Source organism: Cervus elaphus, chromosome 23, assembly GCF_910594005.1.
Source record: "Cervus elaphus chromosome 23, mCerEla1.1, whole genome shotgun sequence".
In the NCBI taxonomy this organism is placed as follows: Eukaryota; Metazoa; Chordata; class Mammalia; order Artiodactyla; family Cervidae; genus Cervus; species Cervus elaphus.
In genome coordinates, this window is record NC_057837.1 from 42,064,181 (window position 1) to 42,078,577 (window position 14,397).

At 54.0% G+C, this 14,397-nt stretch overlaps 2 protein-coding genes across 2 annotated transcripts; both read left to right on the forward strand.

Moving 5' to 3' along the window:
- Positions 1-3,060: 3,060 nt before the first annotated feature.
- On the forward strand, positions 3,061-7,167 carry LOC122682071 (probable cystatin-16). Its single transcript, XM_043884780.1, has 3 exons — positions 3,061-3,614; positions 4,717-4,827; positions 6,981-7,167. Exons 1-3 carry the CDS (start codon positions 3,213-3,215, stop codon positions 7,059-7,061), a joined length of 594 nt encoding a protein of 197 aa, XP_043740715.1. The 5' UTR covers positions 3,061-3,212; the 3' UTR covers positions 7,062-7,167.
- A 2,828-nt stretch (positions 7,168-9,995) lies between these two features.
- Positions 9,996-14,389, forward strand: LOC122682072 (probable cystatin-15). The gene is made up of 3 exons (XM_043884781.1): positions 9,996-10,315; positions 13,179-13,289; positions 14,210-14,389. Exons 1-3 carry the CDS (start codon positions 10,121-10,123, stop codon positions 14,288-14,290), a joined length of 387 nt encoding a protein of 128 aa, XP_043740716.1. The 5' UTR covers positions 9,996-10,120; the 3' UTR covers positions 14,291-14,389.
- The last annotated feature ends 8 nt before the right edge of the window (positions 14,390-14,397 follow it).

Genomic DNA, 14,397 nt, shown 5'->3' on the forward strand with positions numbered 1-14,397 from the left:
GGCTCGACCTGCTCCCCAGGCCTCCCACCATGGGTCCCTGAGCCGGCCTGCGCTTCCCCGGCCGCAGGCACGTGTGCCCACCGGTGGGACAGGCTGAAGCAGTGGGGAGTGGGAGCAATTTCCACACAGGATAGATGGGAGCTGGGGACTTGATGCCCTGCTCAGGGGACCCCCTCACCCCAAGGCACAAGCTCCACACTGTCTTCCAGGCACCCCAGTGGAATGGAGCCCTCTTGGCCAGTATCACCGGCTCACCAGCATCCCTGGACTGCCTGCCCTTCCCCACAGTGCTGCGTGCCCTGGACACCACCAGCACTGTGGGTTCCCCTCTGACGGCCTGGGCACTTTGGCCAGAAATGCCCACATGGAACTCTGCCCACCTCTCCAGACAGCGGTGCTGGGCTGCATTTAAGGCCTCTCCAGCCGCAACAACGTGCGATTCCATGTCACAATTGCCAAAGCTTGTTCCTATTGCCGGATTGGGAGCGCTGGCCCAGGACTTCCAAGGCACACCCCACCCTCCCCCGGTGCAGTTGGGGTCCCCTGGTGCTGCGCCGGGCCCCCCTGCTGGACTTACCTCCCCTCTTCTGACCCGACTCCACATGCTGAGGCAACTGCTGTGCCCCAGTCCTGCTGTGTTTTCAAAACTAGTTTTCATCTCAAAGAATCTCCAACTTAGGGGAATGCTGTAATTACAATGCAAAGAAGTGTTTCCCCTGAGACGGTGGAGAGGAGGTTGCCAACGTGATGCCCATCACCCTCAGCGTGTGCGTGAGCGACACCCACACACAGTTGGGTCCTCCTCTCCAACCACGGTGCAACCAAGGAGTCCGGGATAGAACACAGAGGCATCCCCTGTTGGTCCTCAGACCCATCAGGGGTCGGGGACATGCACACACCCCGCTTCAGCCAGTAAGTGGGCACCAGGATGTGGAAGTACCTGTCCTGCCAGAAGCTCCTGGAGAAAGGGGCATCTTCATCTCCTTCCATCAGGGCCACTCCTCAGACTCTCACTGACCTCATGACTGTGACCTTTTTGCAGGGTCACAATTTTGTAGAGCTTCCTTCAATTTGTATTTGCCTGACATGTCAGCCTGGCTGCATGGCGCGTGTCCTTCTGTGGGCAGAGGGCAGTCTGGGCATCTCTCCTGCCTGTGCCCCCCACCCCCGACATTGCCCAATCCGCCTCCCCCCACCCCGACCCTGGCCCACTGCTCTGAAAAATGGCAGCTCTGTTCTCCCAGCGGGTGCCAGGCCAGCCATCCTGGTCCCTCTCAACTTCTGAAATAGCAACAGTCAGACCTGCTAAGGGCTAAGGAGTAGTCATGTTCTATAGTTGCCTGTTTAGTTATGGGTCTGTCATCCCAGGGTCAAGGTCAGAGGTGTGGGGTGAAGCAGAGGCCTGCTGGCCTTGGTCTGCTCCTTGGGCTTTCATATGGCCTTCGCCAGCATCTGTCTTCTCCAGTCCCCAGGTTCCCTTCCATCAAGGTTCCCTATGATGCCCACAGTGGTATTTTGCCAGATGCCGGGGACAAATGCCGCCGAAGAAAAGGCACCTTCTCTGTATTAACTTGAGGAACAAAACCTAGAGTGCAGTACCTGCCAAAGAGGACTGTGATGAATATCCCAGGATTTCAGTGGAGACCATGAAGAGCTGCATCCTAAGAGCAAAAGTCAACTGGAAATACATCGTTCTCAGAAGCCCTACTTTGAATGTGTAAAGAGATCAAAAAGGTAACAACCTAGAATTCTACGGTCAGCAAAAATATTCTCAAAAATGAAGACAAAATAAAAACATTTCAGCCAGCCAAAGAGAAAAGAAATCTCAAAAATTTCAAAAGATTGACATAGTTCAGAGCATGTTTTCTGTTCGCTGTAAACTGCAATAAAAACTTAGCGTGATAACCTCTGTGCTGTGCCCTGCTTTGTCACTCAGTCGTGTCTGGCTCTTTGAGACTCCATGGACGGTAGCCTGCCAGGCTCCTCTGTCCATGGACTTTTCCAGGCAAGAAGACTGGTGTGGGTTGCCATATCCTACTCTAGGGGATCTTCCCCACCCAAGGATCGAACCCATATCTCTTGTGTCTCCTGCACTTGGAGGCAGATTCTTTACCAGTAGCACCACCTGGGAGGTCATGAACATACAGCCAAGTCATACTCAACATAAGTAATAGGAGTCATCACAAATGGGATAAATCCTCTAAAAACAAGAATGTGAGACTGATTTTAAAACCTACATGCTGTTTACCAAGATACATACTTAATTATTAAGGCTCTATCTGCAAGTAAAAAGATGGATAAAGATACATCATGGAAATGCTAGTGAAAGCATTGTGGGAGTGGCTACTCTGATGTCAGACAAGGCGGACTCCACAGTGAGAGCATCACTGGGATGTAAGGGGATCATTGATGAGAATAAAATGGCCCCACAGCTCTGTATGTATAAGCAGTTAATGACAGTGTCTCAAATGTACACAGTTATGAGAAAAGGAGACTAGACACATCCACAATTATCATCACAATGAGAGATTTTAATACCTCTCTCAGTAACGGGCAGAAAAACAGATCCAAACACAAACCTACACCAAACAAAAAATAAAACAAAGTAAAGACAGTCCATATGTGAAAAGTCTGGTTACACAGGTGACCCGAGATACATCAGTATCTGCTAGAGCCTGCTGTAGGTGAGACACGTCAATACCTAACGCTGCATCTGAAAAATGCAGAGCATACAGTCTTTTCAAGAACCTGTGGAATATTGGTTGTAAAACAAACCTCAGCAAGTTTCAAGAAGAGACATAATAGGAAAGATATTCTCTGACTGTAGTGGATGTGAGCTGGTAGCCAATAACAGAAAAGACAGCTAGGAGATCAACTACGGTTAGAAGCTCCTATCAGGGCAGTGAAGGACAGCTTCACCTAGACACCCCCGTGGTTGGCTGCACACCCCATACTCCCCTGGGCTCGCCTGGGGGCTGTTGCTTCCAGCCAAGGTCACAGGCAGCGTTGGCCGCTGCCCAGGAATGGGCTTCCTGGTGCTCCCAGGACTTCACGTGACTCCGGCAGTCCCTGCTTATACAGCCCTGAGCACAAACGGGGGACTCAGGGCCCAGCAAGAGTGGGAATTCACAGGATGAAGCCCTGAAAATGAGGGGGACAGAGCCTGCTGGGTGCAAATCCCTACCTTTGAGGTTTATGTGACCAAGGAGGGAATGCGATCCCCTGCTCAGCCTCTGTTTGGTGCCCACAGGAGAGACTGGCTGGGGATGCTGCAGAAGGGCTGGGCAGAGGCCCCCTCAAAGCAGGAGGCCAGCAGTGCAGGGCTGCAGGGCGTACAGGCTGTGGAGGGCGCCCCTGCCCAGAGACCACTCCCACGCCCCTGTCAGCTGTCTTTTGGGCTGAGGCCGAACAGCATGTTTCTGACGGCAACTTTGCTTCTGGGGCTTGCTGTCCTGGGCATTCGTGTCTGGGCCATTCAAATGGAATTCGTAGACATTAGTAAGGACCTCGATTATTTTGTGGTGTCTGTGGAGTTCGCCGTGGCTTGGTTCAATAGTGGCAATACCGAGGAGCAGGCCTACAAGCTGCTGGAGGTGAGGCGAGCCCAGCAAAAGGTGAGTGGCCATCATGGGCCCTGGCTGTGGAACAGCTCGCCCCAAGCTGGCCTGGGTGAGCCGGGCTCTGATGGGAGGGTCCCCCACCACACACACTCCTGAAGGGACAGGAGGCGGCTTCCCTACTGCACAGATGACCCTTGCTTCCTTCACATGCCCTCATTTCCTGACTGGCTGGCCCTTCCCTGGGTTGAGTCCAAGCCCTGGACTCAGGGAGGCCAAGGGCCCCTTGAGCATCACTGTGGCCACTGCTGGCTCTGATCTCTCCTAATCCCATCCTTGCCTGGAGTCTAGCTGCAGTGCAAGGGGCTGGGCATGTGTGTGTGTGTTTGTGTGTGTATGTTTGTGGCTGGTGGTTTCAGCTACAGGCATTTCTGAACCCTTAAGGAAGTCAGCTTTCTAGACAATTCCAGGTCAGTGCCCTGGAGGTGTGTTCCTTCCTGGTGAGATTGCTGGCTACATCCTTTGTGTTCTTTGAGTTCTTTCAAGTTCTCACCACCTCTCTGTAGGGAACAAGATTCTATCTCATGATGACTTCTTAGAGAAGCTGATGGACATACGGAGCAGCACCCAGGTCGAAAACATCCACCTGGATGAAGGTTTGCCCTTGGCTGTTGAGCCCCTGGGTGACCCAGGAGAGATGGAGGGTCCAGCCTCCAGGCCTCTGTCCTGGTCTGGATGTTTCCCCCTGAGGGACAGCAAGGCTCTGACAAAGGCTCAGTGGACGAGCATTTCCAGCCCCCTCCCTAGAAGGAGCCGTGCACTGCCCTCCGTGTGTCTGGCTGATACGATTGAGAGCTAGTGACGTCAGGTGTGATGTGTGTGTACTGTCAGCACCAGGTCCTCTGTCCCATGACACCCCCCACCCCCCCGCCACTGCCATGGACTGGTGATATGCTTCCCAGGTCCCAGTCATCAGGAGGAGAGAGACAGGGAAGTGTCCAGGGCTGCTGGAGCCACACTCAGGGGCATCTTCTGGTTGGTATGTTCTTGTAGAGAAATTGCACATAGGTGTGTGTCCTATTCATATGCATAGTCTAGTCTTTTGCCCACTTTTCTACTGGATTCTCTATCTTTCTGTTCTCTAATTTCTCCCCGACAGAGCTGGACAATGATATATTTAATGGACCTGGACCTGGGCCGCACAATTTGTAAGAAACACGATGAAGACATTGACAACTGCCCCCTGCAAGAAAGCCCAGGAGAGAGAAAGGTTTGAGAATGAAAACAACCCAAAGTGTCACAAACCTGAGATGGAAAAATCACATTAAGGAGGGGCGTGTTGCCAAAATCTTGGCTCTCTGTGCCCCAGTGCCAAGCAGAATTATGGAGAAAGAAAGACTGGCTTTATTACCTTGCCAGGCAATGGGGGAACACAGAAGGCTAGCACCTCAAAAACTGTGCCCCCTCTCTCTGGTGAGTAGGGAAAGGTTATATAGTCAAGCAGGAGTGTGTGATAAGGATGAAGGAAGTGACAGTCTTGTATGCTTTCTTCTGTAGTTTCCAAAGGGAGGGCTTGCTGACAAGGTCAGGGTGTGGGCAGCATCCCAAGCAGTTGTCTCCTAATCTCCATGAGCCTCTGCCTCAGGTGGTTTCGGTGTTGCCTCTCCTTTGATTAGCAGCAGTTCTGCCCTTCGGGCTTCCCGGGTGGCTCAGATGGTAAAGAATGTGCCTGCAATGCCAGAGACCTGGGTTTGATCCCCAGGACAGAAAGATCCCCTAGAGAAGGGAATAGCTACCCACTCCAGTATTCTTGCCTGGAGAATCCCAAGGACAGAGGAGCCTGGTGGGCTGCAGTCTGTGGGGTCGCAGAGTCAGACACAAGTGAGCAGTTAACACTCTCACTGTCTTTTGGAACTCCTTTATTCCCCACACAGAGCACCTTGCTACTGATCCTTCTGGTGACCAAGAAATCCTTCCAGGACACCAGCCGCCTACCTGGAGGAGGCATCAGGTCTCACAGGTTAAAGGCTGAAGCCCCTGAGACACCTGTTCCCCATTCAGATGCCAGTTGCTCACAATTTCTGTCCAATTTGACCACACATCAAGGGTTCCCATCTCCCCCTCTTCAGGCTTGATTAATTTGCTGGAGTGACCTACAGAACTCAGGGAATAATTAGGTTTCCTGTCTTATTAAAAGATACAGTGAAAGGATACAGGTGAGCAACCAGATGCAGAAACACCCAGGACTAAGTAGGGGAGGGTCCCGAGCATAGGAGATTTGGAGGATTGGGGTGCATCACCCGCCAGTACAAGGATGTGGTCACCCACATGGGTGTTCTGAATCTCAGTTCAGGATTTGGGGGGAGGCTTCCTCCAGAGGCATGACTATTTCCAGCTCCTTCAGTGGGTTTTTCTGGTGACCAGTCCCCATCCAGGAGCCCACCAGAGTAACATCAGTAGAACAGAACATGCTCCTAGAGTTCTTATCACTTAGAAATTTACAAGGGATTCAGATGCTCTGTGCCAGGAATCTGGGCAGAGACCACTATGTCTATTTCCTTTACCTCACAGAAGGCTTCAAGAAGGGAGCTTAAGAATGTCATTAGGGTTGACCCTGGAACAGAATGATGATGAGTCCAGATCCCTCCTCTCCAGGTCCCAGGGCTCCCCCTGCACAGAGATGCTCCCACCTCAGCAGCAAGCTGGACCCTGTGCTCACAGCCTGGCTGGCCCACCAAAGTCCCCCACAGACCACCTTGGGCCCTCCCCTCCAGGATGGAGGCTCCCCAGCCTCTAGCTTCCTATGAACTTGGGTCCAGGCAGATGCAGTTCTCCCTGTGGGCCTCTCCTTCCTCTGCTCTGATACTTCTGAAAGGGAGGACTGATTAGTCTGCTGGTTGCTCCCACCCTCCTCCCAGTCTCCTGGGCAGCAAGGACAAGTCTTGGTCAATCAGTGCTTGTGTCATCACCCTATGGGCTGATATCTGGTCAGTTGGACTGAGATCTTGGAGGTGGGCCTCAGTGGGGCTGAGGTCTCTCTGGACCCAGCCTTGGAGACTCCTCCCCTGAGGTGGGTTTGCAGCCACTGCTGGTTGGGTGGGTGTCACCTGAACCATCTTCTGGGCAGGCTGCGGGCTCCCCAGGAGCTCACTGGGCAGAGACCTTCAGGCATCACATGCCCTGGGGGAGAGGACCCTGAGGGGCAGGTGATGGTCCCGCCAGGCACCCTCTCAGGAGCTCCCAGCCTTGATCATGGAGAACTGAGCTCCAGAGTCCAGCCCCAGGCTACTGTTTGATCCTGCTTTTCTTTCCTCTTTAGTTTTTAGTGTACCTTGAGCTCCTGTTAAGTCCTTCCTGCACCTTCTTTGTTACATTGTTCTTATTTTATGTCTTAAATAGAATTACTTTTTTTTTTTTTTTCAGGTGAACTGCACTTTCATTGTGGACTCACGGCCCTGGTTCACCCAGTTTACCCTCCTGAATAGCACCTGCCCCCAGATATAAGGGAACGAGCTCCGGACTCCCACCGTACGTCCTCTTCCCCTGAAGACTGAGGGTCTGGAGTTCTAAGTCTGCATGGCACCAGGTCAATTAAAGGCATCTCAAGCACGTTCTGGATCCCTGTCATTTTTGCCTTCTCTCTGATGATTTATTTCCGTGGATGTTGCTGCCAATGTTGAGTGATGGAGAATTTATCATTGGTCTCACCTTGGTTGCAGGTGCAGGTACTGAGTTAATCAAACTCCTCTGATCATGGGAAGTTGCCCTTACTGATTCCTCCAGGGCCCTCATGGTTAGTGTATATATTCATTCATTCATTCATATATTCCTCATTTGTCTATCATCTGTCCATCCATGTATCTATGCATCTATCCCTTCATTCATCCATATAGTCAGGCATCCATTTATCTTTCCATCATCCACGCATCCATCTATCCATCCATCCAGGCATACATCCATCCTCCCATCATCCACTCTTTTGTCCATTCACCCTCCAATCCCTCCAGCTTCCATACATTCCACTCAAAAGGAATCCAGACAGTTTTTCCAGGTGACAGCCACCTGTGTCCCTTCTATGCCCATCTCTGAGGCCAGACTCACAGTGGATAGTCCTTCTGGGGTGGGGGAGGATGCCCAGGCACAGGGATGGGAAGTGGGTGACTAAGATGACGGAAGGCTCTTAGTGGACCCCCATCAGGGCATCTGCCCTGGAGCTCATTGACAGATGAGAAAATCTTCTCAGGGTCTCTGGGGACGGCTCAAAAGATGGCAGCCCCAGTACCCCCTCCCCTCCCACTCCCTGACCCTTGTGTTCCCCCAGTGGAGCCCAGCCTGTCTTCCAAGCCTATCAACACAGAATTACTAGCCCTGGAACAGGCCTGGAGGCTCAAAGGGATGGGGGTGTGGGGGCCCGACTGGGACAGAGAGGCCATGGGATGCCATCTGGAGGAGGACTTCAAAGGAAGAGGCTTCAAGGGTCTTCCCTCTGCCTTTTGAGTTCGGGGATCTAATTTGCATGTCCATGGTCATTGATCCCTTTCCTGGCTGGCTGTTACCCATGATGAGGCTGTAAGCACTGGTGAAACAGACCCCCCTCTGCCCTGTCCCCCAGCTCTGGGCAACTCCATGAGCACAGCTGGCTGGAGTCAGCTTTGGTCCTTTGCTACCTGTGTTTGGGATTTCTACATCTCCCCACAATTTGATAAGGGCAAGTACAAACTGATAGGAGTGGGAATGTGGTCAGCCAAGCTTCCTTTGAGGGCACTTGGGCTCAGAGGGATGGAGCCATTGTTTGCGGGCCCTGGGCTGGACAAGTCTAGCCTCACCTCCCGTTTCCCATCAGAGGTTCTTTGTCCTGCTCTTTTCAGCTGTGCTGTGGTCTGAGCTCAGATACACCTGACTACACTGGGTGGCTTTGCACTTGTCCCTGTCTCTATGTCATGGTGCTTAGCATTCAGACCCAGCTTCAAGGTGACTGTAAGCCCACCACAAGCCTCTGGGGGAGACACCAGGGTTCGAGTGAAGGTGACTAATGTTGACTGCAGCCTCTGTCTGCTGGTTGTAGCTCTCAACACATATGGGATCAGAAACACAGCCTTTGGGAAATCGATGTCACAGCTTTGCTTGGTTAGGGAAGTTATAAGAGGTCTCTCTGGTGTAGGGGTCATCCCTTCTCCCAGTCTCCGGAGAAGTAAAGTCACAAGGGACAGAACCAGAGGGAGAACAACCATATTCCTGGTCCAGGGAAGAGTGAAAGCACTGTCTCAATGGCTGACAGACAGCCCACAAGGTGAAAGCCAGATGATATTTACAAAAGTGTAAGAAATCATTTAACAAATTTGATTTAGATATTGTGGAGACCTGAAGCTACTCCACGGGACATCCAGTTTGTGTGGCCAGGCGGCCTGAAGGGAACCTTACCCTGACACGAGCCCCCGATACGAGCACAGGCCCAAGAGGACAAATGAAAGACCCAATGCAACTTCCCCCAAAGGCTTCCCTGCCCCTGTAGCCGCCTTAGATAAGACCCCTGCAGAGCTTTCCAGAACCTGCTCTCTTGGTTTGAATTGACCAATCCGGCCTTAGCCAGGAGTCCAAGGCCTCCAGTGAAGGGGTGCACATCTTGCTCTGTGTTTGCACCCCCAGTCATGACCCTCCCCCCAACGGCGTGGGCCCTGCTGTACCTCGTCCAGAGCTTGAGAGCAGGAAACGTCTCTGTTTCATCTTCTCTGTGGTCTCTTCGGAGCCATGGCTTGCTGCCAAGCACCCCGGGCTGCGCCTCAGTGTTGATTTAACAAATGAATAACAGTTGCACAGACTATCCACCAGTGGCCGCAGAGCGCGTGCTCTTTTTGAGCTGATAAAACATTTATCCAAATTCAATGTATTCTAATCCTGATGTTTCGCAGCCCCTGACCCCCTCCTGGCTGCCGTTCACATCCTTTCCAGCAAGGCCCCTGCCTTGGCTGGCTTCCCTGTTGCTCACAGACATTAGAAGCCCCCTCCCCAGTGCCCAGCATGGCTAGACCCCAGGGCAAGGAGGTCGGCAGATGTGGGAGGTGGAGAGAACGCGACCCCAGCCCACACACTGCCCTTCACTGTACATTCCAGATGCTTCCTGAGGTCGTGGGCTGAAGCCAAGGTAAGAGGTAGATCCGGTCTGATCCTCAGCTGCCCAGGACTCGGGACCCACCAGTATCCCTAAGCGCTCCTATGACTCTGCCGGTCCTGGGGTGCACTACCATGAGGGGAATTCCAGAGGGCTCGAGACCCTCACCCAGACCCTACTGAGGCTGGTCTGAAGCTGCCCTAGAGATGAGGGGGAACAGAGCCTGCGGGTCCCTGGTGCCCAAGGCTTATTTGACAAGGGGTGGAAACTGGGACATCCCCCCACCCCACCCCCAGCTCTATTTCCCATCTGGTGATGATGGGAGGGTCAGAGAGGAAGAACTGGGCAGAGGGCCTGGTGGGCAGCAGAGTGCTGTGCGGGGCAGGGCGGTGCCGCAGGGAGCTGAGGAGGACTGCCTCCCGAGCACTCGGCCTCCAGGACGACGCTGGACAACATGTTCTGGAAGCTGCCTCTGCTCCTGGGGCTTCTTGCTCTGGGGCCTCACGCCCGCAGCTGGATATTTGAGGAAGTCGGGAAGAGAGGGAAACAGTTCAGCCTGTGTGTGGAATTTGCCGTGCACCACTTCAACGAACACCAACCGGACGAGAATGCGTACAAGCTGCTGTGGGTCAGGCGGAGTCTGCACAAGGTGAGGGTGAGGGGAGTGGGGGACGGCATGGGGGTGGGAGGGGAGGCAGCTTGAGGAGGGGCAGAGACCCTCCCCGTGGCCCCACCTTTTCCCTGAAGTCAGGCCCCGGGGTGGGGGTGGGGGGTCCGTGGTCTGCATGAAAGGGTAAGAGATCCTTCGTTTGGTCAGTGTTAGTCACTCAGCTGTGTCTGACTCTTTGTGACCCCATGGAATGTAGCCTATGAGGGTCTCCTGTCCAGGGGATTCTCCAGGCAAGAATACTGGAGTGGGTTGCCATGCCCTCCTCCAGGGGATCTTCCTGACCCAGGTCTCCCATGTTGCAGGCAGATTCTTTGTCTGAGCCACCGGGGAAGCCCTCATTTGATCAATGATGTTTAAAAATACAAACACTTCCATTAGAAGGGCTCCAAGGTTCCAAAGCATTTGCTGAATGCCTGGAGCAGGGGAGAGAAAGAGAGGGAGGCAGAAGGTCAGGCGAGGAGGGAGATGAACAGGGGGGCAGCACCCCAACTTCAAAATCCAGGAAGGAGCAGCATCGCAGAGTCGACCGCGGGCCTAGGCCGCCAGGCTCAGGGCCCAGCTGCCGGGCTGAGGCGCCTTGTGGAGCAGGCCACCAAGGGTCCTGGGTCAGGAAGATCCCCTGGAGGGCGGCATGGTGACCCACTCCAGTACTCTTGCCTGGAGAATCCCATGGACAGAGGAGCCTGGCGGGCTACAGTCCATGGGGTCTCAAAGAGTCAGGCACAAGTGAGCCACTAACACTGACCAAATGAAGGATCTCTCGCCCTTTCATCCAGACCACAGATCCGCCACCCCCACCCAGGGGTCTGACTTCGTGGTAAAGGTGGGACCATGGGGAGTCTCTCCTCCTCCCCAAGCCCCCTCCAGGCCTGAGGGAGGCAGTGGAGATAGCAGGGCCTGCTCTCCTGGGGCTGTTATCCTGGTGATGAGAGAGATCAAGCCCCAAGTTCTCGGATGAGACAGTTGAAGAGGCGGACAAGAGAGGTCAGTGCAGGACCACAGGGCTGTGGGGAGGGAGGTGGGGGGCAGAAGAGCCTTTTTGAAGACTGGCACTCCTGAGAGGACCCACATGAAGGTTTGGGGATAAGAAGGATGGGGAACCCCAGAGAAGGCCTTGGACCAGGAGGAGTTGTGAGTGCCTGCAGGGCCAGGTTGCAGTCTGTGGGTCTGTGTCACAGAGAAGGGGGTGCGGGGGGCAGCAGTGGCATGCGGGGTATGGGTGTGTTGGTGGCCAGTCAGGATGTTCCCCTCAGAGTATCAGGGGCTCAGGAGAAGAGGTTGCTCAGCTTTGTCCAGCATCTCTCTGGACTCTGTGGGAGCAGTGGGTATCTCAGCCTGGGTGCAAGCTGAGACCAGGGTGCAGGAGCCCTGCCCTGGCCTCCAGGTGGCAGAGAAGAGCTGGCTTCTGAGTCTGCTTGGAAACTGATGTGGGGTATGGGTGGGGTGTCAGGCATGGACCCCAGGTCGTTGTGCTGAGCAGATGGGCAGATGGAACAGAGAGGGGCGGGGGAGACTGGAAGAAGGTCGGGTATCCCCAAGGCAGCCTGGGAAGGTCAGGAAGGCTGTGGTTTCAGAGCATCAGGGTGGGGAAGAGGGGAGCGTGGTGTCCTGAGCACTTGGCCGGGCAGCACTTTCCCACTGACGCGCATTGCTCCCCCGCCTGTACCCTTCGTCTGGATTAACTGTTGTCCAGCCGTTCCGAGCCCAGACCCAAGCCTGACACCGGATGGCCAGCCCCGAGTCAGCCTGAGTCAGCAGGGCTCTGATGGGAGGGTCCTCTCCTTCACAGACAGCCCCGGCTTCCCTCACATGCCCTCATTTCCTGACCAGCTGGTCCTTCCCTGGCTTGAGTCCCCGGACTTGGCAAGGCCCAGAGCCCCTCAAGCATCTGTGTGGTCTGTGCTGCCCCCAATCCATCCTAAACCTGTCCTGGTCCGGGATCCAGCAGCAGTGCAAGAGACTGGGCGTGTGTGTGTGTGTGTGTGTGTGTGTGTGTTGGGGGGTAGGCTGCATCAGCTGCAGGCATTCCTGTACCCCTAAGGAAGCCAGTTTTCTAGACATTTCCAGGGCAGTGCCCCAGAGGCATATTCCTCCCTGGGGAGGTTTCTGGCTACATCTCTCTCCACGCCATGTTTGAGTTCTTCCAAGTTCTCACCGCTTCTCCATAAGAGATGAGATTCTATCTCTTGATGACTTCTTAGAGAAGCTGATGAATACACAGAGCAGCACCCAAGTCACAAACATCCACCTGGATGAAGGTTTGCCAGGTGAGCCCTTGGGTGTCACAGCTGCCCCAGGAGAGAGGGAACATCCAGCCCCTGGGCCCCCATCCTGGTCTGGATATTGCCCCCTAAAGGGACAGCATGGCTTTGACAGAGGCTCAGTGGATGAGCATTTTTGGCCCCCTCCCTAGATGGAGCTGTGTGATGCCCTCCGGGTGTCTGGATAATGTGATTGACAGCTGGGTGATGCCAGGAGTGCTGTGCGTGTACTGTCAATGCCAGGGCCCTTTGTCCCGGAACACCCCCCCCCCCCCAATGCCATGTGCTGGTGATGCAGCTCCTGGGTGCCAACCATCAGGACAAGTGAGGCAGGGGAAATTCCAGGGCTGCGGGAGCCGCACTCAGGGGCATATTTTTGTAAGAAAATAGAGATTTAGGATGAAAAAGAAAAATAATATATAAACTGATAATAAAAAAATAAGAAATTGCACCTAGGCTTGTCCCAATTGATACACATGTGCACATTCACACCACTTGCCCATTTTTTTTCGGTTCTTTGTTCTTTTCTCATTACTGCAAAGTATGTATTCACAGAAGTTTCTGCAATCTTCCTTTGACAGAAGTACAGTTTGATATATTTAATGGACCTGAATCTGGGCCGCACAATCTGTAAAAAACACGACGAAGACATCGACAACTGCCCCTTGCAAGAAGGCCCAGAAGGGAAAAAGGTTTGAGAGTAAAATCAACCCAAAGCATCACAAATCTTCAGAGAACGAAAAAGAATGTCAAGGAGGGTCTGTGAGGAGGCTTAGAAGGCATCAGTGTTGACCCTGGGACAGAATGCAGGGTCCAGGCCCTTCCCCACCAGGACCCAGGGCTCCCCCTGCACAGAGATGCTCCCACCTCAGCAGCAAGCTGGACCCTGTGCTCACAGCCTGGCTGGCCCATCAGAGACTCCTACAGACCCCCTTGGACCCTTCCCTCCAGGATGGAGGCTCCCCAGCCTCCAGTTTCCTATGATCTTGGGTCCAGGCAGATGCAGTTCTCCCTGTGGGCCTCTCCTTCCTCTGCTCCGATTCTTCTGGACGGGAGGACTGATTAGTCTGCTAGTGGCTCCCGCCCCCCTCCTGTTCTCCTGGGCAACAAGGACAAGTCTCAGTCAATCAGTCTTGTGTCATCACCCTATGGGCTGACGTCTGGTCGGTTGGACTGAGACCTTGGAGATGGATCTCAGTCAGGGAGATGCCCTCAGTGGGGCTGAGGTCTCTCTGGACCCAGCCTTGGAGACTCCTCCCCTGAGGTGGGTTTGCAGCCACTGCTGGGTGGGTGGGTGTCACCTGAACCATCTCCTGGGCAGGCTGCGGGCTCCCCAGGAGCTCACTGGGCAGAGACCTTCAGGCATCACATGCCCTGGGGGAGAGGACCCTGAGGGGCAGGTGATGGTCCCGCCAGGCACCCTCTCAGGAGCTCCCAGCCTTGATCATGGAGAACTGAGCTCCAGAGTCCAGCCCCAGGCTACTGTTTGATTCTGCTTTTCTTTCCTCTTTAACTTTTAATGCACCTTGAGCTCCTGTTAAGTCCTTCCTGCACCTTCTTTGTTACATTGTTCTTATTTTATGTCTTACATAGAATTACTTTGTTTTTTCAGGTGATCTGCACTTTCATTGTGGACTCACGGCCCTGGGTCACCCAGTTTACCCTCCTGAATAGCACCTGCCAGCAGACATAGGGGAACGAGCTCCAGACTCCCATGGCACGTCCTCTTCCCCTGAAGAGTAAGGGTCTGGAGTCCTAGGTCTGCATGGCACCAGGTCAATTAAAGGCATCTCAAGCACG

Excerpts from the sequence above, each read along its gene's own strand:
- LOC122682071 (XM_043884780.1), top strand. The coding sequence starts at position 3,213 with ATGCGATCCCCTGCTCAGCCTCTGTTTGGTGCCCACAGGAGAGACTGG. Across the intron at positions 3,615-4,716 it reads TGAGGCGAGCCCAGCAAAAG|AGCTGGACAATGATATATTT; the intron begins GTGAGTGGCCAT and ends TCTCCCCGACAG. Across the intron at positions 4,828-6,980 it reads AAAGCCCAGGAGAGAGAAAG|GTGAACTGCACTTTCATTGT; the intron begins GTTTGAGAATGA and ends TTTTTTTTTCAG.
- LOC122682072 (XM_043884781.1), top strand. The coding sequence starts at position 10,121 with ATGTTCTGGAAGCTGCCTCTGCTCCTGGGGCTTCTTGCTCTGGGGCCT. Across the intron at positions 10,316-13,178 it reads TCAGGCGGAGTCTGCACAAG|AAGTACAGTTTGATATATTT; the intron begins GTGAGGGTGAGG and ends TTCCTTTGACAG. Across the intron at positions 13,290-14,209 it reads AAGGCCCAGAAGGGAAAAAG|GTGATCTGCACTTTCATTGT; the intron begins GTTTGAGAGTAA and ends TTGTTTTTTCAG.